The sequence below is a fragment of the Conger conger genome, chromosome 19 (assembly GCF_963514075.1).
Source record: "Conger conger chromosome 19, fConCon1.1, whole genome shotgun sequence".
NCBI classification, from domain to species: domain Eukaryota; kingdom Metazoa; phylum Chordata; class Actinopteri; order Anguilliformes; family Congridae; genus Conger; species Conger conger.
The window spans coordinates 6,433,918-6,461,001 of record NC_083778.1 but is presented as its reverse complement, the minus strand read 5'-3'; the positions used below and the strand labels follow the sequence as shown (position 1 = coordinate 6,461,001).

The 27,084-nt window shown below is 46.7% G+C and overlaps 1 protein-coding gene across 1 annotated transcript in view; it reads left to right on the top strand.

The window, feature by feature from the left end:
• LOC133118785 (receptor-type tyrosine-protein phosphatase zeta-like) overlaps nt 1–26,630 on the top strand; it is a 44,491-nt gene extending 17,861 nt beyond the window's left edge. The window contains exons 4-30 of the mRNA XM_061229017.1: nt 211–362; nt 2,300–2,395; nt 3,218–3,284; nt 3,941–4,098; nt 5,520–5,670; nt 7,243–7,427; nt 8,042–8,168; nt 10,070–10,122; nt 10,698–11,178; nt 12,892–13,042; nt 14,621–14,712; nt 15,208–15,293; nt 16,158–16,178; nt 16,388–16,484; nt 16,924–17,006; nt 17,821–17,955; nt 18,991–19,125; nt 19,467–19,630; nt 20,483–20,618; nt 20,782–20,928; nt 21,621–21,714; nt 22,174–22,247; nt 22,933–23,061; nt 23,607–23,762; nt 24,075–24,217; nt 24,626–24,761; nt 25,759–26,630. Of these exons, the coding sequence (XP_061085001.1) occupies nt 211–362; nt 2,300–2,395; nt 3,218–3,284; nt 3,941–4,098; nt 5,520–5,670; nt 7,243–7,427; nt 8,042–8,168; nt 10,070–10,122; nt 10,698–11,178; nt 12,892–13,042; nt 14,621–14,712; nt 15,208–15,293; nt 16,158–16,178; nt 16,388–16,484; nt 16,924–17,006; nt 17,821–17,955; nt 18,991–19,125; nt 19,467–19,630; nt 20,483–20,618; nt 20,782–20,928; nt 21,621–21,714; nt 22,174–22,247; nt 22,933–23,061; nt 23,607–23,762; nt 24,075–24,217; nt 24,626–24,761; nt 25,759–25,902 (3,593 nt within the window). The 3' untranslated portion in view covers nt 25,903–26,630. The remainder of the gene's footprint in view (nt 1–210; nt 363–2,299; nt 2,396–3,217; nt 3,285–3,940; nt 4,099–5,519; nt 5,671–7,242; nt 7,428–8,041; nt 8,169–10,069; nt 10,123–10,697; nt 11,179–12,891; nt 13,043–14,620; nt 14,713–15,207; nt 15,294–16,157; nt 16,179–16,387; nt 16,485–16,923; nt 17,007–17,820; nt 17,956–18,990; nt 19,126–19,466; nt 19,631–20,482; nt 20,619–20,781; nt 20,929–21,620; nt 21,715–22,173; nt 22,248–22,932; nt 23,062–23,606; nt 23,763–24,074; nt 24,218–24,625; nt 24,762–25,758) is intronic.
• Nucleotides 26,631–27,084: the final 454 nt, after the last annotated feature.

Sequence of the window (27,084 nt, the reverse complement as noted above, 5' to 3'; positions counted from 1 at the left end):
TTAATGAATCAGTTAGAGCAGTCGATTATTCGGCTAACTCCCCTCACCTGGTTACCTGGGTCTCAACAGGGTGCTGACTTTGAAAAACGAAAACCGACTGGCCCGGTAGCTCACCGGGACCAGGGGGCCGGGGACCGCTGCTGTAGATATTCCGCAATGCGTGAATGTGACGGCCCAGGAAGTCGCGTGACGGGATGCGATGCGTTTCAGTCACGGTGGACCTGCCCGGGGAGTTCTACCTGAGCGGAGGGGGGCTGAGGTCGAGGGTCAGGGCCGGCGCCATCTCCTTCCACTGGGGCAGCTGCAACGGCTCGGCCGACGGATCTGAGCACAGCCTCGACGGCGTCAAGTTTCCCCTGGAGGTACTCCTCACCAGGCACCCCGTCTCAAACACGAGTTCCAGACAATATACTGTAAATGTGTCATAATTACGCTGGCTACAATCCCATGAGAAAAAGTAGGATACTTGGCAGACTTGATAGAAACACTGATTATACTTCGCCTTGGTATTCTTAAAGGTGCAATGGGTAATTTTGGACTTCTAACAGTCAAGAGAGGAATTGCAGCAACAAACACGCTCAAACCACAACACTGTTTATCCCTCCCCCTTCTCTGTGAACGTGCTGACATTGAAAACCCCTCCACGCCATTGGCTGTGGCAATTACAACCAGTTTTCAACCAATTAACTTATGGTACAGCTATACGATGTTTCGGTAGAGTGCCGGCCCGTCAACTTCATGTTTTGAAACCCGAATTTAAGGACTATAAACACAGGCAGAGGGTGAGTCAACATGTTAGCGAGTCTTTTTCAATGATAGGAAGGGATTTACAGTAGTCTTGTAACAATGTTTTAACACAACCTTACCTATTGTACCTTTAAGTATAAAATAGTACATTTATTTCATGTGGACTTAAGTGTACTTCAGTATCGTTTTATGACCAAAGCTATGTAAACCCGGTCCATTCTACATGACAAGCTAAACTACAGAATTATTGGAAAAAGGAACTGTTCAAAAAAGTATATTCTTAATTTAAAATATATACTGTAAATGTATTGATGTTTTTTTCCTCCAGTCCAAAACTTTAGGAGTTTGACATCACTGTTTGCTGCTTCTGTCTGGCAAGGTGTAAACCGGCCACGACAGAACAGAGTGTCTGAGCTATTATACTGCCTGAGCCACATCGGGGGCGACGTGGCTCAGGCAGTAAGAGCAGTCGTCTGGTAGTCGGAGGGTTGCCGGTTCGATCCCCTGCCCGGGCTGTGTCGAAGTATCCCTGAGCAAGACGCCTAACCCCCAAATGCTCCTGACGAGCTGGTCGGTGCCTTGCTTGGCAGCCAATCGCCGTTGGTGTGTGAATGGGTGAACGAGAAGCATCAATTGTACAGCGCTTTGGATAAAGGCGCTATATAAATGCCAACCAACACGTTATTAATGACGTGGGGACAGCATAATACGATAACCGTGCCATTATGTGCAATTATGATCTGACAGCTTGTGAAGTGATCCAAATGATGCTGGGAATTTGTACAGCGAGTGGTTCTATTTTTAAACGCGTGTTCCTTAGCGACGGAATGCACAGTTTGGGCATGGGGTGTCAAAATGGCTGATCAGAAAGAGACAGAAAGACCTACTCTTGCGTGTGTGTAGGTATTGCAGAGCTCTGTGGTTTGTGTGGGACACTGACATATAACAGCTTTCCTCATACTCCAGTCTTTCTGCGCAAACACACACATTCTCACGCTGATTCATCGTGTAGCAGTACCAACCTGCCAGCCCTGGGCCCCAGAATAGAACAGGAATCTGGTTTTTATTTTTTATTTTTTATTTTTTTCACTGCATTTTCAGGACATGAATCACCTTAAAGATGTGCAGATGTAAAACGGAGGTTGTTCTGATGCTTATGCTGTGGCTTAAAGTGACAGCGCTGTAAAACAGTCCAATGGTAAAGGGGACTTGTACAGTAAGTGTGTTTCAGACTTACTGGTCCTGTGCAGCGTTTTCTCAATTTGTACATTCCGGATTTCCATTCTTGTTTTTCTTCAGTACTCAAAGCTCAGAACTAGCTAGAGTTTAGAGTGAGCTCCAGCCCTACCCTCGAGTGAGATCAGCGTATAGAAAACAGATTTTGGAGGGAAATCTGGCGACCTGTCCTGATTGGTGGGACTTGGCAGGAAATCCTCTGTCATACGTTTCTCAAAACTCAGCCCAAAACGCTGAGAGCCTCTGGGCCCCCCCCGCGACTCAGAGTCCCAGGCCAGTTGTCTGTTGATAAGACAGACCCCTGTTCTCTCTGCAGATGCAGATCTTGTGCTTCGAGGACGACCGGTTTCAGTCCGTCTCGGAGGCGCTGAAGGAAGGAGGGAGGCTAACAGCTCTGTCCGTCCTCTTCAAGGTGCGATTCTGCGACTGCCGTTTGGTTCTATAGTGACTGATACTGTCATTGTGGGGTGAGATACTTGATAATTAGACCGAAAGGTCTGTTGTCGTCAGTGTAAACGTTTTTGTGTTTACATTTTTGTTTAATATTGAAGTGCTGTTAGCAGCCACACACTTGCACTTGAATGGTTGTTCCAGAGCAAAGATGTGAATTGATTGATTTTATTTGATAAATCCCACATATCATAGCTTCAGCCTACACCCTTTCATCAATATTATCATTCATTATTCACTATGTGCATTCAATCTGTAAAAATGGTTAATAAGGACTGAGATAAATAACCACTACTACGTATCTCTGAAGACCTATGGCATAATGATTGCACTTAGAAATGACCAAGTATGATCTTGTGGAAAGAGGGGTCACAGTTGTACCTCGCTTCATTACCTAAGTGGAATGCGGAGGTACAGTAATGCAGTAATTACCAATTAACGGTTGCAGTAATTACCTATAAATTAGCCTTGCAGGAATTATAAATAGCCTTGCAGGAATCAAAACGGACAGCAATGGCTGACGGCACAAACAGACAAACCAGAGCAACGTACAGTTGATTAGACTAAGCAGGAGACAATCCTCCCCTGTAGCAATCTAGGGTTAAGGGCCTTGCTCAAGGGCCCAATGGCTGTGCGGATCTTATTGTGGCTACACTGGGATTAGAACCACCGACCTTGCGTGTCCCAGTCATTTACCTTAACCACTACGTTTTAACCATCCAGACAGCTCATCTGTTCCTTCAGTAGAAGATCCCACATTTCCCCCTTGTCCCCTTGTCTGCAGGTCAGCTCAGAAGACAACGAGAAGTTTGTGCCAATTATTGACGGGGTGAACTCTGTTAGCCGATTTGGTACGTAACCATACAGTGAGGGCAATTTCACGGTGACTGACGTTACAACCACTGGATATTTGGATGGTAAAGCCCAATAAAGCTACATAATGGAGACTGATAAGAGTTATTGACACCTGAGGGTTATAAAAGCATCTCTTATAAAAGAGATGCTGCTCTGAACTCCTGGTTCCAGAGAGCAGTTATTAAATGATTGCAGGTTTTTGAGGAACCTTTTAGTTTGAGCTGAGTTGAAGTGAAATGGAGCAAGATTTCATCCTGATCACACTGTAGGTCAAGGTGTCTTCAGATTGTAACACTGTCACACGTTGTGATGGCTATGCAGAGCAAATATCTGTGATTATTATTCTATTGTAATTATATTTTGTCATATAGTAATTACATAATATTGATGGTGAATTGACCAGTTTGCTGGTGGTAAAGATGGTGACAGTGATGATAATGTGTAGACTGTAGTGATGGTAATGATGATGATGATGGTGATGATGGTGGTGGTGGTGGTGATGATGATGGTGATGATGGTGATGGTGGTGGTAATGTGTAGACTAGTGATGATGATGATGATGATGATGATGGTAGTGGTGGTGGTGGTGGTGGTGGTGATGATGATGATGGTGATGATGGTGATGAAGAGTCACAGTGTAACCTGTCTCCAGATAAGCGCAGCACCCTGGAGCCCTTCTCCCCCCTGGACCTCCTGCCAGACTCCACAGAGAAGTACTACATCTACAACGGCTCGCTGACCACCCCGCCCTGTTCCGAGACCGTGGAGTGGGTAGTGTTCAAGGACACCGTGTCCATCTCCGAGGCCCAGGTCAGTGTGTATCTCAGTGCGGAGGCCCAGGTCAGTATGTATATCAGTGCTGTGGGGAGGCCCAGGTCAGTGTGTATCTCAGTGCGGAGGCCCAGGTCAGTGTGTATCTCAGTGCGGAGGCCCAGGTCAGTGTGTATCACAGTGCGGAGGCCCAGGTCAGTGTGTGTCACAGTGCGGAGGCCCTGGTCAGTGTGTATCACAGTGCGGAGGCCCAGGTCAGTGTGTATCACAGTGGGGAGGCCCAGGTCAGTGTGTATCTCAGTGCAGTGGGGAGGCCCAGGTCAGTGTGTATCACAGTGGGGAGGCCCAGGTCAGTGTGTATCTCAGTGCAGTGGGGTGGCCCAGGTCAGTGTGTATCACAGTGGGGAGGCCCAGGTCAGTGTGTATCTCAGTGCAGTGGGGAGGCCCAGGTCAGTGTGTATCTCAGTGGGGAGGCCCAGGTCAGTGTGTGTCACAGTGCGGAGGCCCAGGTCAGTGTGTATCTCAGTGTGGAGGCCCAGGTCAGTGTGTATCTCAGTGCAGTGGGGAGGCCCAGGTCAGTGTGTATCACAGTGCAGTGGGGAGGCCCAGGTCAGTGTGTATCTCAGTGCAGTGGGCTGTTTAAGACACACCATGTCTACTGTGACCACCTGAGTTTATCCATGTCAGTCTACCTGAGTTAGTTCACCTGAGCCAGTTTGGTTTAGAGCATATTAACCTGTCTGCCATGACCTGATGGCACAGAACGTAATCAGACAATGAACCCGATTAGAATAGTAGACCTCTAGGGCAGCTAGAAAGGTAGTATATAGTTATGCTACTAGTTATTTTTTATGGAATGATAGGCAGTCATAATAGGTATCTATTAGACCTATTTTTTATTACGTTTTCTGCTGCTGTAGTCCATCCAGGTTTGACGCATGGTGCATTTAAGAGATGCTCTTCTGCACACTACCTTTGTTTTTCACAGCATTGGCTTTTTGGCGGGGCCGGGAATCAAACCCCACTGCATCTTAGCCTGTTGCGCCACCGCGGCTCAACTGCTTTATTTATTCATTTAATCCTCCTCCTCCTCCTCTCCGAGCTGCCTTCAGGAATCTTCTTTAATTCGGAGAATTTTTTACATAAGAATACATTTGAAAGTGGCATTTGGCAGACGCTCTTGTCCAGAGCGACGTACCTTTGATTAGGCTAAGCAGGAGACAATCCTCCCCTGGAGCAATGCGGGGTTAAGGGCCTTGCTCAATGGCTGTGAATGGAGAAGCATCAATTGTACAGCGCTTTGGATAAAGGCGCTATATAAATGCCTGCCATTTACCGTGTGTGTGTGTGTGCGTGTCCAGAGGTGTTCTGTCCAGTTTCCTTGGTAATAAGTGTGTGTGTGTCTGTGTGTGTGTGTGTGTGTGTGTGTGTGTGTGTGTGTGTGTGTGTGTGTGTTTCAGCTGGAGGTGTTCTGTGAGGTGATGACCCTGCAGCAGGCTGGCTTCGTGATGCTGATGGATTACCTGCAGAATAACTTCAGGGAGCAACAGGAGCAGTTCATGGGCCAGGTGTTCTCCTCCTACACTGGGATAGAGGAAGTGCGCATGTCCAGTACGTACCATCTCCTTCCTGCTCACTGCACATGCTCAGTGTGAACCACACCCACACTTCCGGTTCACTGCACATGCTCAGTGTGAACCACACCCACACTTCCGGTTCACTGCACATGCTCAGTGTGAACCACACCCACACTTCCTGTTCACTGCACATGCTCAGTATGAGCCAAAATCACGAAACCTCAGTGGATATGTAAATGGGAAGACCCTGATGGCCTCTTCCCTGTGGGGGTGCCGGGACCATGGGACTCATCTACACACTGGAACAGCATGAGAATCTGCAGAAAAAGCACTGATAGTGGACACACATACTGACCTTTTGTGATGTCTGTTAGGAGCTTGTTTAGTGTGTTTTGTGATCGAAGGTGACACTCGACCTCAGCAGTATGTCCTGTGCTCATCTGTGACACTGCCCAATTCAAAGCCCCTTTCTGCCGCCGGCCATTCCGGCTCCGCTTCGCACGGCGGTTTCCGTAAAGGTCACCTGTGTTTCAGCACACCGGGACGGGCTGCACCGCCATGGCGGCCCCGCTGGGACTCAGTGACTTTAGCGGGTTAGAGAACAGCAGTCTGGCTCTGACACTTTCAGTGGGTAACAACGCCCATGTTTCTGACACTTTTAGACAGCTATTGGGTTGTGTGTTGCTAGGTAACTCTCCTCTCTTGCTGCTCTGCCTTGTGTTTTCTTTGGAAAATGGAGGTGGTTTTGGTCACAGCTCAGTCCTGCTGATTCTGTTCCCAGCACCATATTTACTGACAGCAGGTAGAGTTATATAATGATGTGAGCAGAGATGATGCTCAAAGTAAGCAAGAGGTGTTGGGGAGAGAACAGCATATGTTTAGCTGCTGGCATTTCATCATTATTTTCTGAGCAGTGGGGGGAAAAGATTCATCCATGTGTTGTCTTTATGAATGTCTGTTGTTTTGATGAATGTGTTTTTTGATAAATTTGTGTGTTGTGTTGATAAATGTGTGTGTTGGTTTGTGAATTTTGATAGACATGGTTTGGCCTGATAAATGCGTGTGTTCGTTTAATAAATGTTTGTGTTTGTTTGATATATTTTCATAAATATTTGTTTTTATGAATTTTGGTTTTGATAAATGTGGATTTTGATGAATGATTGTTTTGATGAATTGTTTGTTGTGATAAATGTCTGTTTTGGTAAATGTGTGTTTTCATAAATGATTGTTTGGATAAATGTGTTTTGATAAACAGTCATTTTGATAATTGTGTGTTTTGATGAATGTTTGTTGTGGTAAATGTGTGTTTTATTAAATGTTTTGATAAACGGTCACTTTGATAAATATGTTTTGATGAATGTTTGTTGTGGTAAAAGTGTGGTTTGATGAATGTTTGTTGTGGTAAATGTGTGTTTTGATAAATATTTTGATAAATGGTCGCTTTGATAAATGTGTCTTTTGATGAATGTTTGTTGTGGTAAATGTGTGTTTTGATAAATGTTTTGATAAATGGCCGCTTTGATAAATGTGTCTTTTGATGAATGTTTGTTGTGGTAAACGTGTGGTTTGATGAATGTTTGTTGTGGTAAATGTGTGTTTTGCGCAGTTTGCAGCTCGGAGCCGGAGAACGTGCAGGCGGACCCTCAGAACTACACCAGTGTGCTGGTGACGTGGGACAGGCCACGCGTGGTGTACGACAGCAGCATAGATAGGTACTCCGTCACCTACCAGCGGCTGCAAGGACGGGACCCCCCAAAACAGGAGTACCTGACGGACGGAGACCAGGATGTGGTAATGCTCCTACTTCCTCTGCGGTGCTGCAAACTGCCTCTCCTTATTACATTACATTACATTACATTACATTACATTCATGGCATTTGGCGGATGCTCTTATCCAGAGCGACGTACAGTTGATTAGACCAAGCAGGAGACAATCCTCCCCTGGAGCAATGCAGGGTTAAGGGCCTTGCTCAAGGGCCCAACGGCTGTGCGGATTGTGGCTACACCAGGGATCGAACCACCCACCTTGCGGGTCCCGGTCATGTACCTTGACCACTAAGCTCCAGGCCGCCCCCATCTGTAAGGCTTAAGGCCAGTTTATAGTTATAGCCACTGGTGATTAACATGTTTGATGGTCTTTTGACAACATCGTTGTCCTGACAACATTTTTAAAGAACCTTCCAGTCCTGTAATTATCGCTAGCTAAATGAGCAACTAGATTCTGTGCCTTGCGCTGGAAAATGACCCCACTTGGGAGATGAGTTCTAATCATTTTTGTGTTTGTACTCATACAAAGTGGAAGTGAAAGTGGAATGTCGGTGGCAGTGTGGCCTGTTTGTGTAAGTTCCAACCTGTATTAATGGATTGTTTGTTTGATTGTAATGACTGTGGTCTTCCCACCACAGGGGGCGATTATTCAGCGCCTGTTCGCCAACAGCAGCTACGTGGTCCAGGTGGTGGCGCTGTGCTCCAACGGCCTGTATGGGCGTATAAGCGACCAGGTCATCGTGGACATGCCCCTGGACGACCCCGGTAAGACCCACACCTCCCGTCTCTGTGTCCCTGGTCTACACATTTCCTGTAGGCCCATCCTTTGCAAACCAGTTTCTAAATCTTAATGGGGCTAAAATAGATGCGGTCAATTATTTACTTCCTGGAGAGGTCAAAGGTCAGTAATATCAGCAGTGATGCAGTGCTCCTCTAGTGGAGTGTATATTTGCTATGCATCTTATTTTGCTGCCATTTGATTAGGATGTAACCTTCTCATATTTATTATTATTAGTCAATGCACGTAATAGTCGTGTGAAGTTACATTAAATGTGCTGAAGTAATAGATTTAGCAGCTGGGTTAACACCGATTGACTAATCTGACAGTGCTCCAAGTATTCAGTTTGTATGGTAGTGCTGAATTGATTGGCAGCAGGAATCAATGCTGCATATTTGTCCTGTTTGGACTGTTAAATATCACATGACCTTTGGGTTTTGTCAACCCAGGGCTGCATCTGTTTTTCAGGGGCTAAATGGCTCCTTAGCAACCCCCTGTAGCCCTGTTTCTGTTTCTCTCTCATTCTCTTTTCTTATTGGCTGTGACTTTGCTAGTATCATAATTCCCTCTTCCCATTGGCTGTGGCAGTGTTGTTCAAAACAGAAATTGCTCTGACCTGTCAACCTCATGTCGGCGCTCACCATTGTCATGTCTTTTGTGTTTTGTGTTCATGTCGTTCATTTCTTTTTATGTTTTTATCTCTGTTGTTATCTGTGAAGTTTTTGTGCCATGGAATTAAAGACGACTGTTGTACAACATCCTGGGTTCAGCTAATATTTCTCCTTTGACTCCGAATGAAATGTGGATTTTTTTTTTTTGCTTTTTGCAGTCTGGGAAAATTCAGTAATCCAAATTTTTTTATTGCCAATACATTTTTTTTTTTTTTTGATTTAAAGAGACACTAGGAAAATACATTGGATTTAATTGTCAGTTTGATTAAAAGAAATTATTGAATCCTGGCTAATGCCTTTATTGAAATTATGTCAATATGAATACTATTAATAAGTATAGGATTATTAACATTGTAAAAACACATCATATATAATCATAATGTAATATAAACAGTATGCTTTTGTTGCCTAAACTGTGATTCCCTGGTTTCACAGTGAAATGTAGATTGAATTAGCATTATCGTGTGGTGTCGGTGTTGGTGTTCTTGAAGTGCTTGAAGTGTCTGACATTTTCGCAGTAGCATGCATCTTGTGTGGGGAAAAAAAATGAATTAATGCTGTGATGCAGCCAATGAGTGCTGCTGGGAATTCCGAATTGGGATACAAATGTATTTAAAATGAACATAAATAAATAACTTAATTTCTAACCTCTAACACACCCCATCTCATTCCTGGGAATGGAGTCATATGTGAACACCATAAGACCCTGGGAATGATAGATCCATTTCATGTAGCATCCTGTAACATCCATGTTTCATCCTGTTGCAGGTAAGAACCATCATCATCTTCACTGTCTTCATCTGTCTTTGTGTGTGTGTGTGTGTGTGTGTGTGTGTGTGTGTGTATGCATGCATGGGTACAGTACATGACATTACATGGTAGTAATTTGGCAGACGCTCTTATCCAGAGCGACGTACACTGAAGTACTAATTATAACCAGGGACCAATGCCATGAGGACCCTAGAGGGAAGTACTATTCTAAGTGCTAGAGTGATCACATAGATGGAATGGAACCCTTGAAGAATAATCAGATAACCTGACCAAGTATCCATACAACGGCTACTTGTATTGTTACAATTATTATATATGTAATCTATGTATGGGTATGATAAGTCGTTAAATGGCAGTCTTGTAATTGCCACAGGATTTGGGAATTTCATGAAATCCACTCTCTGTCACACTTTTACCTGATGTCCGTCCCTTTCTGTCTTCCCCAGAAACGTATCCTGACCCTTTCTCAGATCCTACTGAAAGAAGATACGATTGGAAGGTGACAGTCTTTAAAGAGCACTTTGCTGATCTTCAGTCAGTGAGATGTGCTGTACTGTGATGTGATTGTGACTGTGGGTTGTGTTGGGATGTGGTTGTGATTGTGGGTATGATTGTGGCTTGTGTTGTGTTGTGATTGTGACTGTGGGTTGTGTTGTCATGTGATTGTGACTGTGGGTTGTGTTGTCATGTAATTGTGACTGTGGGTTGTGTTCTGATGTGATTGTAATGTGGTTGTGACTGGGTTGTGATTGTGATGTGGTAGTGATTGTGGTTGTGACTGTGGGTTGTGATTGTTATGTTGTTACTGTGGGTTGTGATTGTGATGTGGTTGTGACTGTGGGTTGTGATTGTGATGTGGTAGTGATTGTGGTTGTGACTGTGGGTTGTGATTGTTATGTTGTTACTGTGGGTTGTGATTGTGATGTGGTTGTGACTGTGATTGTGATGTGGGAGTGATAGTGGGTTGTGTTGTGATGTGGGTTGTGACTGTGATTGTGATGTGGTTGTGACTGTGGGTTGTGTTTGCTGAGGTAGCCAGTGCAGTGCTCTGAGTCCTGCTGGTCTCTCTCTCAGGGGGGATATCGCCCAGGGCCAGTGAAGCCTGCCCCAGACCAGACCCAGGGGGGCACTGCGGACCGGGACCCAGGGGGGTCTGGTGTAGGGCCCCCGCTCTCTAGGGCCACCGAGGGCCCTATTCAGACGGCGGTCCCAGGGGAGGGGCCCTTGGTCTGGTCCCGGGGCCACGCTGAACAGCCCGTTGAGCGGCCCGAGTCCTCACACACCTCCCTCGCACCCCCCCGCGTGTCCCCAACCGAAGGGGGCTCAGTCAGTGCCGTTTCTCCCGGAGCCGACCGCAACGCCAAAACCGCGTTCAGTACGACCGCGAGGGAGATCGCGTCCCTCCCCGAAACCCCGGTTACCGCCACCCTGCCCCCGTCGATCTGGGAGCCCCCCCCGCAGCCCACCGCCCCCCCACACACCACTGCCTCCGTCCTGCCCGACACTTCCACCGTCAGCACCTCTCTGTCCTACACCACCCAGCCTCCACTCAACGGTGAGACCCTGCCCCCTGCCCCCTGCCCCCAGTCCCCCCTTATCTACAGACAGCGGGTTCCCAACATCGGTCCTGGTGTACCCCAGTTTATGCGAGTGTTGCTTTCAGCCATAATTGAAATGTGTTGGAAAAGTCATTAAATGAGTTTTAAGTTGACAAGTCTAATGTCTAAAGAGAGGCTATTTCTCTCTCTGCTAATTCCGCAAAACGTCAGTGCCAGTTTCAGGTTGTGAAGAATGAATATTGCATTTTCATTTAAAGGCTTGTCGTCAGATCAGTTCTTCGACTTCCATTTTGTCAAATTCATTGCGGAAAATTGGATGGGGAAAAAGCCAGGCCTGTGTTGTAAGTACGAAACAAGGAATGTAATGCATGTTCCCAAAAAGCTCAATAGATGGAGCGATGGGCAGGAATGGGCACCGGCATACATAAGGTGTCTCGGCGCCAGGGGACTCCATTTTTACGATCGCGCCCTCTACTGGTCACTGTCTACCTCTGCACCCCAGCGAGGCAAAGGAATGAAACGGCGCATTCATCTTCGCGAGGATCAGAGAGGACAAGAAGGCCTGACCGCACCCTGGTTTTCCCCGTCCTCAGTGAAGGCTCGTTTCTGATGGAGTCCTCTCTTCCCTTGTGACTGTACCTGGACCGATCTCCACCGCTGTCATGTGCCTGTTTCTGTGTGTCGGTGTGAATACGATTGTAGTTGTGTGACGGCAGGACTGTGTTTTTTGGGAAAAGGCCGCTGTTTCTGTTTGACATTGTCTGACGATGTTTTTCTGATAAATTGAGGGGACGTGAATATGTCTGTTTTTCACAGGTAAGCATTGATACTGCCTTTCCCCTGTCCCTCTGGGTTCAGTCTTCTGCTTCCTTGCATTATTTCCTCACTGGTTTGCAAATAATCCAATTCACCATTGCAGTTTCATCCTGTACTGTTTTCCAAAGTATAAGTTATTTTTCCAACTTTTATTGTACTAAGCTTTAAGCACATTGCAGTAGCTGCTATTCAATGTGACGGGTGACTACTGCAATTTGTAATGTGTGTGTTTATGTGCTGTATGGTGTGCCATTACAGGGTACATGACTGGCTTTTAGCAGACACTCATCCAGACACAGCCTTTTCATTTTTACATAGCAAACTCATTTATAAAGCTAGATATTGCTTCAGGAAATAGTGCAGTACAGTGCAGTGCCGGTTTAAAGGTATAATAGGTAGGATTTTTGTGTTAAAACATTGTTACAAGAGAATTGTAAATCCCTTCCTATCATTGAAAGAGGCTCACCCACTGTCTGTGTTTATAGTCCTTAAATTCGGTTTTCAAAATATACAGTTGACTGCCCGACATTCTCTACCAAAACATTGTATAACTGTACAATAATCAAAGCTCATTGGGAGAAAATTGGTTCTAATTGCCACAGCCAATGGCGTTTCAACATCAGAGCATTCACAGAGAAGGGGCGGGGGGATAAACAGTGTTGTGGTTTGAAGGTGTTTGTTGCTGCAATTACTCTCTTGACCGAAATTACCGATTGTACCTTTAAGTTTAACTTAAGTACTTTGCTGAAGTAGAAATAGAAAATAGAAGTGAATTGAAGGCCAGTTGAGCTGCACATTGTTGCTGTGCAGAGGGTGGTGTTGTGTGCGATTGTCGCTTGGCAACAGCCCTTGTAACGGAGTTGCGCGACCCGATCCGTCTCTCGCCCAATCAGGCGGCAGTAACAGCAGCCTGGCGTCGCTGAACGGGCGGCTGGGGTTCGGGGAGCGGGAGCGGGAGCGGCGGGCCGTGGTGCCCCTGGCCATCGTGTCCTGCCTCACCTTCATCTGCCTCATGGTCCTGGTGGGCATCTTCATCTACTGGCGGTACGGCGAGCAGGGCCTCCTCTTCCTCACCCCCACCCCATCTCCATCTTCACAGGAAAAATTTAAATCAGACTTTAGAGGCTCAAGAAACAGCCGGACTCCTTAGTTATCTTTGGCCACCCTCTTGTGCCGTTTATTCACACACCACCACTAAACTTCCCATTCACTGTTACACTTCCTGTAATAACAAACAACAGGCCACGCCCCTCTTCCCACAATCCTACTGTCTTAAAGGGGCCGTGCACCATTTGCTGAATGCTGCCCAAAGCCCACTACAAGAGGAGAAAATATTGACCAGGCAGTAGTGAAGTATTTTGCCAAATTTCTATGCTTCGGATATTTAACATTGTTTTCGACACTCAACCCATGCAATACACTCATTAAAACGACATTCCTAGAGTCAATGAAAATAATATCTAAGAGAAAATTAAATAAGAGGGCGGGAAAAAATGTGTGTTGTTTTAGGCCTCAGACTGTGACGGCCTGCAATGGGTTCTTTACATTACATTACATTACATTACACTACACTACACTACACTACACTACACTACACTACACTACACTACACTACACTACACTACATTACATTACATTAATGACATTTGGACGCTCTTATCCAGAGCGATGTACAGTTGATTAGAGTACGCAGGAGACAATCCTCCCCTGGATGAATGCAGGGTTAAGGGCCTTGCTCAAGGGATTCGGGGATCGAACCACCGACCTTGCGTGTCCCAGTCATTTACCTTAACCACTACGCTACAGGTTCACAGCTGGCTTCATTCAGCCAATCACAGGCCGGGGAAATGGAATATGCCACTCCCTGAAGAGTAGGGGTGAGAGCTGGTCAGATTTGTCAAAGATTTGGAGAAATCAGCCTGTAGCCTAGTGGGTGGAGGTACCAGCCCTGGTGTCGCCATAAGATAAGTCAACTCAATGATGAATTATATTTCCCAAATATTGCGCAAAAAGTAATCCTGGAGAAGATAAATATTATTTGAAGTAGGAACCCCTTCGACAGCACCCATCTCCATGACAACGTTTTAAATCTGACACCCGTGATCGCTGCACTCATCCCCATATCCTGTATTAATTCACAATGAGTTCTGCACTGGTGACAAGTGCACTACAAACCGCTTTCAGTACGATGAGGGGACTTCATCATGTGGAGACCACATTGCTTTAAATGAGATTTTTATTTTATTCTTTTTTTAAATTGTACACCATCTAATCCAATTAGAGTTAGATACCCTTCTTCAGGCCGGGAATCGAACCCTGGTCCTCGGTGTGCCACTAGTGAGGACTGCATCTTAGCCTGTTTCACCACCGTGGCTCACACAGTGCGATTTAAATTTTAACCAGTTGAGGTGACTGTTTAGTGTGGTCTTGTCTTTATAAGTGGCATACTTTATATCAACAGGAAATTATATGACTGTCCTATATATAAATGTAAAAAAGGCATGTGCACTCTTTCTAGTGAGTAAATGAAATGCAGTGTAAAGTGGATGTTTGGGTTTGCAGAGTGGAGTAGAGACTGGAGGACCTTGCAGGGTTAACTGGGAACATATGTGTGTTCTACAGGAACTGCTTCCAAACAGCCCATTTCTACATAGATGAAGACGCCTCACCCAGGATCATCTCTGCTCCACCGACTCCTGCACTTCCACTGACAGGTAGCACACACACACACACACACACACACACTCACACATACACACACACACACACACACACACACACACACACACACACACGCGCACTCACACACACACACACACACACACACACTCACACACACATACACACACTCACACTCACACATACACACACACACACACACATACTCACACTCTCTCGCACACACACACACACACACTCACACTCACACACACACTGCACAGTGCGGTATGCATACAGTACCTGTACCCACACACATACACACTCACAAACGCATATACACACGCACGCACATCCACCCATGCATGCATTCGTGCATACACACCCTGCTGAAAAACCCAGCTGAAGCTGCGAGACAGCTGGCAGTGGGTCATTTTAAGATGGCCACAGCTGGATGTTACAGCAGGGGATACGCACACGTGCACACATCTGTCTTCGGAACGGAAGTGTTGTCTGCAGCGCTGTGTCTGCCCCTTCTCGTCCCTCTGCAGACGAGTGCCAGCCTCAGACGGTGAGGAAGTTTGTGCGACACGTGTCGGAGCTCCACGACACCGGCGGCTTCTCGCGCGAGTTTGAGGTACGAGCCCAAGCACCGGAAACGCGTACCGGCCAATCACAGAGCCGACGGCCCAGAGTGCACGCTGGGAAATTACCCAGAATTCCAGTGTGGCTCAGGACCGATTGTGCGGCCATGTTCCATTTGTTATGTCCTCAGCTCGCTTACTGGCCAAATTAATATTAATCCTCCTCCTCGAACATCTCTAATTTTAATTGTTAGTCGACTGTAAGTCGCTCTGGATAAGAGCGTCTCCCACATGCCATTAATGTAATGTAATGGAAACAGTTTTGAATACGTTTTTTGGTATTTTAGTCAGTCTCAAACTAGTCTCAAACAGTCCTATTCACAATGTGTAAATTATCTGCCCGCACGAGCTATGTACATTTCCACAACACTGCAGGTACTTTCTGAAATCTATTCTTTGGGGAGTTCTTCACACCCAAACCGTATACAAATATTAGAAATATGTGACTTGGGATGTTTTGTTGGAAAAGACCAAAGCCAGAATTTGTGTTGATTGATGTTTGGATGTGATGTTGTAGTCCTATCTGAGCATGTGCAGGAGAGAGTCATGAGGCAGCATGCTGTGGGAGGTGGACAACTATGCATGCTTGTTCACGATAGGCCAAAAACAGGTCACACGGCTTGCCTCGGCCAATGGGAGAAGAGCATTGTGTCTGAAGGGGAAAGCTGAGTGGCGGTAGTCTTGGCCTATCCAGTCAGGGCAGGGACTGTATAGTGCATGACGGACTGTTCCTTGGCCCTCCCCCGTGATGAACCTGTCGATCCTGCACAAATACATGTTTAAATTTGCACTTTTGTGTTCGGTGTGTGTGTTGGAATTTCATGGCTGTCCTTTCTGCGTTCTCACCCCCCCATTAGATTTTGAAAGAGTGTTACGAGGTAAGAACTATTATCCTTTTGTTTTTTGTTTTTGTGTTTTGTTTTCTCCTTTTGATATCCATAGCCATAGTGTGTGGTCTCCTCGCCGTCGTAGTCTGCATGGTTCCTGTACATTGTCACTTGTGCGTGTGGTCACTGCAAAGCCTTCTGGGATGGGTGACGATGGCTGTAAGGGGTCGCCCCTCTCTCTCTCTCTCTCTCTCTCAAAGGAAGTCCAAGCATATTCGGCAGATCTTCCCGTGACCTCGGACAGCTCCACCCACCCGGACAACAAGAATAAGAACAGATACATCAACATCCTGGCCTGTACGTGAGTCAGCTAGCACACACACACACACACACACACACACACAAATGTGTGTGTGTGTTACTGACAGGTAACACACACACACACTCACAGAAACACAAATACCCATGCACACACACTCACACACACACAAATACCCATGCACACACACTCACACACACACACACACAAATACCCATACACACACTCACACACACACAAATACCCATGCACACACACACACACACACATACACACACACACACACACACACACAAATACCCATGCACACACCCATGGACACGCATATGTCAATACACATGTACCTGCACACACACACGCATGCCCATTCACACACACTCACATTCAGACTCACACTCACTCACTCACACTCACTCACACACACACACACACACACACCTACACACCTGACTCTTTCCACATGGTTTTTCTGTGCAGATGATCACAGTCGAGTCAGACTGTCTCCGAACCCAGACAGGGAAGATAAGGGCAGGGACTACATTAACGCCAACTACGTCGACGTGAGCACCCCCGCTGTGCTGAGCTGTGCTGAGCTGACATTCCCCACTTAGTACAACTCGACTGTGTGTGTGTGTGTGTGTGTGTGTCTGTCTGTCTGCGTGTCAGTCTGTCTGGGTCTGTCCGTCTGTCTGTCTGTGTGTGTGTGTGTGTGTGTGTCTGTCTGTGTATCTGTCTGTCTGCGTGTGTGTGTATGTCTGTGTGTCTGTCTGTCTGCATGTGTGTGTGTCTGTCTGTATGTCTGTCTGCATGTGTGTCTGTCTGTCTGTCTGTGTGTGGGTGTTTCTGTGTCTGTCTGTATGTATGTCTGTCTGTCTGCGTGTGTGTGTGTCTGTCTGTCTGTGTGTGGGTGTGTCTGTCTGTCTGTCTGTCTGTCTGCGTGTGTGTCTGTCTGTTTGTCTGTGTGTGGGTGTGTCTGTCTGTCTGTCTGTCTGTCTGCGTGTGTGTCTGTCTGTTTGTCTGTGTGTGGGTGTGTCTGTGTCTGTCTGTCTGTCTGTGTGTGGGTGTTGCAGACCTGCAGAACCTTTTCAAGTATTTGTGTGCATACCTTAACTTGCAAGTTAATTTGTTCGTGAAATTCCCAAACACAGATTTGCCGACTGCAGAATTTCATATTTCTGAATTAGATTTGATTTGATTAGTATTTATTTATTTATTGTCTTATGTTGGGAAAGTGCTGTTCTGATGCATTATGAGAAAGAGAGAACGTTCACTGAAGCGGCCCAGTTAAGTCTGTGCTCTACAGCAGGGAGTGGAACCTGCCACCCTTCCAGCTCTGTTTTCGTGGGTGACCCCAGGTGATGCTGTCCCCCGCAGGGATTTAACAGGCCCCGGGCGTACATCGCCGCCCAGGGGCCCCTCAAAGCCAGCACGGAGGACTTCTGGAGGATGGTGTGGGACCACAAGGTGGGCGTGGTGGTGATGATCACCAACCTGGTGGAGAAGGGCCGGGTGAGTGGAGCTCTGAGCGGGTCTCTGGGTCTCCGGGGCTGTGAGGGCAGAGTACACATCACTGGTGGCAAATCCAGGTCCTCCCCACTGTTTAATAATAATAATAATAATAATAGTAGTAGTAATATATCTTTAGTGAACCCCGTGCATTTGACCCATCCTAGTCACTAGGAGCAGTGGGCAGCCACAGCACAGTGTCTGGGGAAGCAATGCAGGGTTAAGGGCCTTGCTCAAGGGCCCAACGGCTGTGCGGATCTTACTGTGGCTACACCGGGGATCGAACAACCGACCATGCTGGGCCCAGTCATGTACCTTAACCACTACGCTACAGGCTGCCCCATTTACTTCTGATCACTTTAGTTTTGATAGGTTCCCGGTTTTATTGTCACTAGCTGATGTAAACCTGATTGCCTGTATTCAAGATTTGTCAATGGGGTAACAAAACTGTGAGCAAACAGTAACCTTCGATCGGCTCCCGATTTTGTCGTCAGTTTTATTACACGAATGTGTCCGCATACATACCACTACCTCTGCAGAACACTTCTCTTGGGCTTGCAGCAGGGATATCACACCATGTATTTTCACCTGGCCTCTTCCATCAACAACTCTTTGATCTGTACGAGCATGGACTTTATTTAAACACCCCCCCCATTTTTGGTCTTCAGAGACGTTCCCAGCACAGCTGGCGTGAATGTTCTTCCCCTTGCACATTGCAGTAAATCTAAATTCCCTTGAGTGAAGTTTGTCAGTGTGTTCTTTGTCATCCTGCATTTGATTCCATGGAGAAGGGGAGAAAAAGAGTTCACGGGGTGGAAGGAACACATGCAGAACTTTCCACCATTGCCTGTCTTACAGCATGGTAACGAAAGGGAAGGTCTGTAAACTGTCCGTTCACACGATGAGGACCGTGAGCAGATGTCTCCACTGGGAGGGACTGCAGTGAGATGTGTGAAACGGTCTGCTCTTGCCAGTCGGACGAGCGAGTCCGATGTGGACAGATTGAGGCCGTTGCGCTGACGTGGGTGTGTCTTCCAGAGGAAGTGTGACCAGTACTGGCCAATGGAGAGCCAGGAGGAGTACGGCAGTTTCCTGGTGACGCTGAAGAGCTGCAGGGGCCTGGCCCACTACACGCACAGGACCTTCTCCCTGAGGAACACGCAGGCCAGGAAGGTCCGTCCAACACTGCAAAACACAACACATACAACAAGTATTTCAGTCTTGCGTTCATCTTAAATTGATATTAAGATCTATATAAGATATGCAACAAGTATTTTAGATATTAAATAGATTTTAAGATCTTGAGTCAAATTACAAGACAAATTAAAGTTTCTATCCATCCTCTGTGATCTAGCGATGCTGTGTTAATCAGAGCACAGAATGATCCTCCTTTGGGTAAAATCCTCCCTGCATTAAACAGTGGCGACCCCCCGTGTGAAAGCGTCCCTGCTGAAGGCCCAGGTGCCCCCTCCGTGTGACGCCCCTCTCCCTGCCCCCCCCCCCCCCCCCCGCAGGGCTCCCAGAAGAGCCGGAGCTGGGAGCAGACGGTGGAGCAGTACCACTACACGCAGTGGCCTGACATGGGCGTGCCCGAGTACGCCCTGCCCCTGCTCTCCTTCGTGCACCGCTCCTCCCGGGCCCGCCCTGCGGACTCTGGGCCCACGGTCGTGCACTGCAGGTAGGCTTAACCGCGTCTGCTCGGACCGCGCCGGTACTTTTATGGGAGAGATGCCGCTGCGCACGTTGAACAAGAAGTCGGTCTCAACCAGACCTGGATGAAATATGTAAAGGTTTTTTTTTTTTTATTCAAATGCTTTTCTGGGCTTGATTGATCTTGTCTGGTGCAAATTAGGCAACCAAGAGGCTAGCAATGCCCCAGTGCTTACAGTCTTCCAGTATTGCAGATTATTAAGCTATCTGGTCCATTCTGCTCATCATTCCTACCCATTTAACTAGCCAGTGCACATGCTCTGGTGCCAAAAGCCCAATCGTCAGCACTTTCTTTTGCAATACACAGTAGCTCAGTAAAGCGTAGAAAAGCATTTCAATCCAAAACAATGAGGTATTGAACCAGGTGTGGTCAGAGCAAGTATTTCAGTCTGATACTTAGAGTTAAAATTTTAAACGCAAAGAAAGACAAAAGTAAGCCAGATTAACTGTATTCAAGATTTGATACCGGGGTAACATAAATTGCGAGCAAACGGTAACTTAAAACAAGCTAATATTTCCTTGTGGAGAAAAAAGATTTTGCTCTTATAACAAGTGTAAAACACATGGAAAGATAAGTGTTGTTTCGCAGTGTTTGTTAAATTGATCTGGATGACTTCTGGGGAGAAAAGGCCGACCCTGAAAATGCCCCTGCAGGTGATCTGCAGGTTGTGCTTGAGCTTAAATGGGCATTAACAATTTGGAAAGTATTGAGGATGAGGCTAAAATGGCCGACTCTGGTAGAGGTGCGTCTCCCGGGAGAACAGTTTGGAGGGTAAAATGGCAGACTCTCCTGTGTGTGTGTGTGTGTGTGTGTGTGCAGTGCTGGAGTGGGCAGGACCGGGACCTACATTGTGCTGGACAGCATGCTGCAGCAAATCAAGGAGCAGGGCACGGTCAATGTCCTGGGGTTCCTCAAACACATCCGCACGCAGAGGAACTACCTGGTGCAGACCGAGGTACGAGCACGCACCCCTTTACAGGAAAGGACTTGGTACAACCCATGATGATGTCACAGACCAGACCACAAGGATTCACCAAACTGGTTGAGAGCAAGGTTAAAAGGTGGGGGGGGGGGGCTTGCATATTAGGGCTGATGCAGCTACTCTGTGTGTACAACAGGAGCAGTACGTCTTCATCCACGATGCCCTGGTGGAGGCCATTCTGAGCAGGGAGACCGAGGTTTCCTCCTTGTGTATCCATGGCTACGTCAACGACCTTCTGACCCCAGGGCAGTCTGGTCGAACCCATCTGGAGAGGCAATTCAAGGTGGAAAAAAAGAAAAGTATTAATATGAAAAATAAACATGCAGAGTTTTGCATGAGTTCTGCATTATGATTCAGGTCTCGGAGGGAAGCACTAGCAATGGACCAGAAGGTTCTCTCCATCAGCTTGAAGCATGAAGTGTTTATTTGGCTTTGATTTCTGTTACGGCCTTGATTTTGGCCTGTAGCATAGTGGTTAAGGTAAATGACTGGCATACACAAAGTCGGTGGTACTAATCCCGGTATAGCCAAAATAAGATCCGCACAGCCCTTGAGCAAGGCCCTTAAACCTGCATTGCTCCAGGGGAGGATTTCCTGCTTAGTCTATCAACTGTACGTTGCTCTGGATAAGAGCGTCTACCACATTCCAATAATGTAATGTAATGTAATGTTAAAGTCTAAATATTGTGAGAAATTATCCCATGTAAATGTCCTGTGTTTGATATATTATCCTGGGTAGTGGTTCAGGAGGTAATTATTTTTTAAAAATGTTTTTGTTTTTTTCCCCCAAAACTGTTAAGTCAGTGTTCTAGAACTTTATTGCTTTGAGTTACCATTGGTGACTGTGACATGAGCATGAGAATGCCCCGTTCATTTGTCACCCGTTAAAGGGTTGAGAAAGTGCTTGAGTGTGTGTAAGATGGTGGATCTAGCATCAGGCCTAAGCACTGTGCTCTGTACTCTGTCTCCTCACAGCTCATCAGCCAGACCAGCCCCAAGCAGTGTGACTACACCACCGCCCTCAGCCCCTGCAACAGGGAGAAGAACCGCTGCTCCTCACTCCTACCCGGTGTGTGTGTGTGTGAGTTTGAGTGTGTGTGAGTGAGTGAGTGAGTGAGTGAGTGAGTGAGTGAGTGAGTGAGTGAGTGAGTGAGTGAGTGAGTGAGTGAGAGTGCGTGAGTGAGTGAGAGTGCGTGAGTGAGTGAGTGAGTGAGTGAGTGAGTGAGTGAGTGAGTGAGTGAGTGAGTGAGTGAGTGAGTGAGTGAGTGAGTGAGTGAGTGAGTGAGTGAGTGAGTGAGTGAGTGAGTGAGTGAGTGAGTGAGTGAGTGAGTGAGTGAGTGTGTGTGTGTGTGTGTATTCTGCTCTCAGGCTGATCTTGCAGTGAATTAGTTTGGGGTGCTGTCGTATAACACCAGCAGTGTGTTTCATATTTTGGGTTTATGGTGTGAATTTTTGAAGTCTACATATGAAGGGTCTCTCAGTTTTTTGGAAAAGACGGTCACCATGACAATGTTGCTTGTGCTTCTAGTGGAGAGGTCCAGAGTGTGTCTATCCACAGTGGTGGGAGAGACGACGGACTACATCAACGCCTCCTATGTCACGGTACGAGGGTTGGTGGGGGGCATACAACTGGGATACCACTGTCACTGAGGCACTTTAGTGGAAGAAAGCAGCTTCACCAATCACTGCACATTTGCTAAGAACCAATGGAAGAGCAGGGATTGTGTTGGGTGACTGTGTAACATGGAGGTACTGTGCAGAAGAACATTTTACATTTACATTTTAGTAATTTGGCAGACGCTTTTAATCCAAAGCGATTTACAAGTGCGTAGGTTCTTCCACAAGTTAAAGCAGCACGCAATGCAGGGTTAAGGGCCTTGCTCAAGGGCCCAACGGCTGTGCGGATCTTATTGTGGCTACACTGGGATTAGAACCACCAACCTTGTGTAGAGGATACTTGTGGAGCCAGGGAGTCATCCCAAGATTCTTTGCCGTATGGGAGGAGAAAACTGCAAAGTCCTCAACAGTCAGTGAGAGCGGGATTAGAACTGGAGATAGCATCCATGGGTTCCTATGGGAGCAGCTCAATGGTACGAGAAGCCAGTTCATGGAGGCGGACATTTTGGACGATGGGGCTTTTTGGCAGCAAAGCGTGTGCGCTGGCTCGTTAAATGGGAAGGAATGAAAAGGATAATGGACCAGATAGCTTAATAAGCTGCAATACTGGAAGACTGTAAGCACTGGTAGCATTGCTACCTCAATCCCCGGTCCCTTGCCGTTGCTTTAGGGGTACCACCGGAGCCATGAGTTCATCCTCACCCAGACTCCACTTCCCAATACCACCCTGGACTTCTGGAGGATGGTGTGGGACCACAACGCCCAGGTCATCGTTACGCTGCCCGACGCACAGGTCACGGTGGGTACAGCGCAGTAACACATTACCTGATTGGCTGCAATGCAGTAACACAGGAGCTGATTGGCTGTAGCATTGTAGCAATTGAATCTGATTGGTTGCAGTGTTATGACATTGGCTACACTACCCTGGTCCTGAAGAACCAAAGCAGGAATTATATTTCAGGTTGATTTCTCTTCTCAGAAAATAAAAACATTTTTTATTGTATGGGTATTGTATTGTGGTTACATTGCAAAGTGTGTTTTTTTACTTTGTAATGGATCATGTAATAAAGACCTTTATTAGTTGTCGAAGAAGAGAGAGACCTGGGATTTCCTTAGGATGTTTGTTGGGTATGTGTACCAACCCTGTGCGCATTTTCTGAAGATAAAGCATCGGTCCACAGCATTTTCTCTCCATTAAATATATTTATTTTGTTCAAGAAGTGTAATTTAGTGGCCAATAAGTCAAAAGATTTTATCCAAAAGCTTTAAAGAAACAATGATTAATTTGAAAAAGGTAATTTTTGGAGGTGGAGAAGAGCCTCATCCATCTTCCTTTTTCATTAGACAGAGGAGGAGAACACGGTCAGTGTTTTCTGGCCCCGTAAGGAGCAACCAATCAGGTGCGAGATGTTCACCGTCACCCTGACGGGTGAAACCGGCGTGTGTCTGTCCAACGAGGACAGGATGGTGGTGCAGGACTTCATCCTGGAAGCTAATCAGGTAATAAGGCTTCCAGACTTACACACTGAGCGACCCACTCATTCAGAGCCGGGAAGCACCTGCAGTGCCGAACAGTGTCTCTGCAGGAGAGAAATGGTGAAATGGCTCTGGCTGATGGGAATAGACTGAAATTACTTTTATGGAGATGGATCCACAGACCCCTTGGCCTACCTATGCATACGCGCGTGCACACACACACACACACACACACCCACACACCCTTGTGTACACATACACACAGAGACACAGGCACACACACCCTTGCGTACACACATACACACACACACGGTCCTCTCTCTAATCTGCTGGCAGGATGACTATGTGCTGGAGGTGAGGAGGTTCCAGTCTCCCCGCTGGCCTAATCCAGACAGCCCCATCAGCAGCAGCTTTGAGCTCATCAGCAAGGTGCGGGACGCCAGCCTCTCCGGAGAGGGACCCGTGGTCGTCCAGGACCTGTAAGAACCCCCCCCCCCCCCGCGTGGATGAGCTTGTGTGCTTGTGGAAAGTAAAAACCTACAAAACTAATGCTAGTTTTGGCATCTTTTACACACTTCCTGTAGTGGGGAATATGGGCCCTCAGTGATCACTGGAAGGCACACGGCAGTGGCTTTCACAGCTGCTCAACTAATTGCGACGTATCACCAAACTAGCTAGTTTAGTAACGTTGCTACAGATAGATATGTGAAAGAAAAATAGGTATGCCTGTGAAGAGGTCTGTGTTTGGCCGGGCTGGACTGGACCTGCTGTTTGCAGTGTTGGAGGCAGCATCTCTCTTCCAGACGCCACTGAGGGAGGGAAAGCACCTTGTAGACGCACAATGTGTCGATGGTGAGGAGAAATAGTTCGTTTTTCCGATTGCCCAGGTACGGCGGCGTCTCCGCGGCAACGTTCTGCACTCTGTGGACGCTGTCACGGCAACTGGAGCAGGAGAACCGCACGGACGTGTTCCAGGTGGCCCGGCTGACCAACCTCGCGAGGCCCGGGGTCTTCAGCGACATCGTGAGTCTCAGAATCGTGAGCCACGCCACTCTGCAGTGTGTTCTTTCTACCGTCCGTGCTCTAGCAGTGTGGATTCTGCCAAAGCCTGTAGCGTAGTGGTTAAGGCGCTTGACTGGGACGCGCAAGGTCGCTGGTTCGATCCCCAGTGTAGCCTCTCATAGAGATATGTTCATTGTATATATCTGTTAGGTTCCGTGTTTTCTGTTATCTGTTTTGTCTAAGTCTTTAGCGTTTCTGTTTATACTTACCCTCTGTGCACACCGTAGTCTGTCAGTTCATTCATTCCCTGCTTTTTGTTTCACCAGCATCACACTTCCTGATTGTCATTTCCCTCTTGTTAACTATGTGTAAAAAACCCTGTGTTTTTGTAGTTCATTGCCAGATTGTCATGAGCTTTTGCCATACTCCCCAGAATTTATTTCTGTCTGATCTCCTTTGCGACCTGTTTTGTCTCTTTTGACCTGCTGTATTTGGATCCCCTTCGGCTTTTCTGATTTTGATTTAGAATTTTGTTTTTGTCTGGACTGTGTGTTTTCGACCCTTTGCCTGTGACCTCGACTATTCTCTGGATTATCCTTGTCGTAGCCCTTTGCCTGGATATTGAACCATAGCCTAGACACTGCCTTATCGACCCCTGCCTGTCTGAACTGCTCTGAAGTTAATAAAGACTGTAACGTTAACTTCGTTTCCTGTGGTCTTGCTATTGGGTTCAGTGTTCTGGTGTCTGACCATTTCTTTTAAACGAGACTCACACTGAACCTGTTCTGAACCCGCACTGAGTGGGTTTTGAAAGTGGAGAGTTGACTGGTTTTTGAAAGTGGAGAGTTGACTGGTTTTTGAAAGTGGAGAGTTGACTGGTTTTTGAAAGTGGAGAGTTGACTGGTTTTGGAAAGTGGAAGGTTGACAGGTTTTTTAAAGCGGGGAGGTGACTGGTTTGTCTATGCGGGGAGGTGAGTGGTTTGACTGGTTTAACTGAGTGGTGTGTCTGCCCCTCCAGGAGCAGTACCAGTTCCTGTACACGGCCCTCCTGAGCCTGGTGAACAACCAGGAGGATGAGAGGGCGCTGCAGTGCGCGGACAACAACGGGAGCGTTCCCTGCGGCATCGGAGACACAGCCGAGAGTCTGGAGTCTCTGGTATAGCCCACGGCCGCCCCCAGGAGCAGCCTGTTCTCTGGGAGAACTCTGCCTGAACTGACACTCTGGCGCTTTGGCCTTTCCTGTCAGTACCTTTCAATCCTGCGTTACAACTGGTCAGACTTCACCGCTGCCCATAACTGTACGATATTTTAATGCGTGCCTTTACATAATTTGTTTTCATACCCTTTTCTGCTTTTGTATGATTTTTATTTTAACTAATGGCAATTTTGAAATGACTGCAGTGTTGCTCACACTTTGGGTCTATTTGTTATTTGTCTGAAATGTATTTTTTGGAAGATTTGTTGTTATTCATCAAAACAAAAAAAAGGAAAAAAGTACATTGTAATGGGCCTATTTGTTATTTCTCTGAAATGTATTTTTTTTAAAGATTTGTTGTTATTCATCAAAACAAAAAAGGAGAAAAGTACATTGTAATGATATTACTGTATTTTTTTGTAGAGTGCATATACTTGGACAGTGTTTTACAAATAGACATATTGTAAATATGATTGTTTCTAATGTGTACACACATGGCAGAGATGGAACAAGAACATGGACTACTACTGTAATAAATCATACGACAGTGACCATGTCAACAGACCAAAATCCTATTTATGTGTCTAATTTTATATTTTATTACAGAGATTTTTCAAGTAATGTAGAAATTTCCATTGAGACTGAACTTATGGTAAGTCATTTAGTTGAAAGATTAAATCTAATATTTCTGACAATACAGTGTTGGTTTATTTTTTTGAAGGACCATGTCAGTCCTGGATTATTGTTGATTACTTCAGCCATATATGAGATAAAATACACGCGTCTAGTTGTAGAAGAAAATTAATTTAATGTGAGCAGGTGCGTCTGAGTAAGTAGGATTTTGGGCTGGTTCGGTATCGACACCTCAGCCCCTCGCCACAGGAGTTCCCCAGGGCTCAGTCCTAGGCCCGCTTCTTTTTTCTCTTTACACTCGCTCCCTTGGCCCTGTGATCACTGCACATGGGCTATCCTATCACTGCTACGCGGACGATACCCAACTCTTCGTCTCGTTCCCGCCGTCTGATACGCAGGTTTCAGCCCGTATCTCTGCTTGCCTGAGGGACATCCAGAGCTGGATGGACAACCACCATCTAAAGCTCAACCCAGGCAAGACTGAAATGATATTCATCCCTACTAATACCTCTCCCC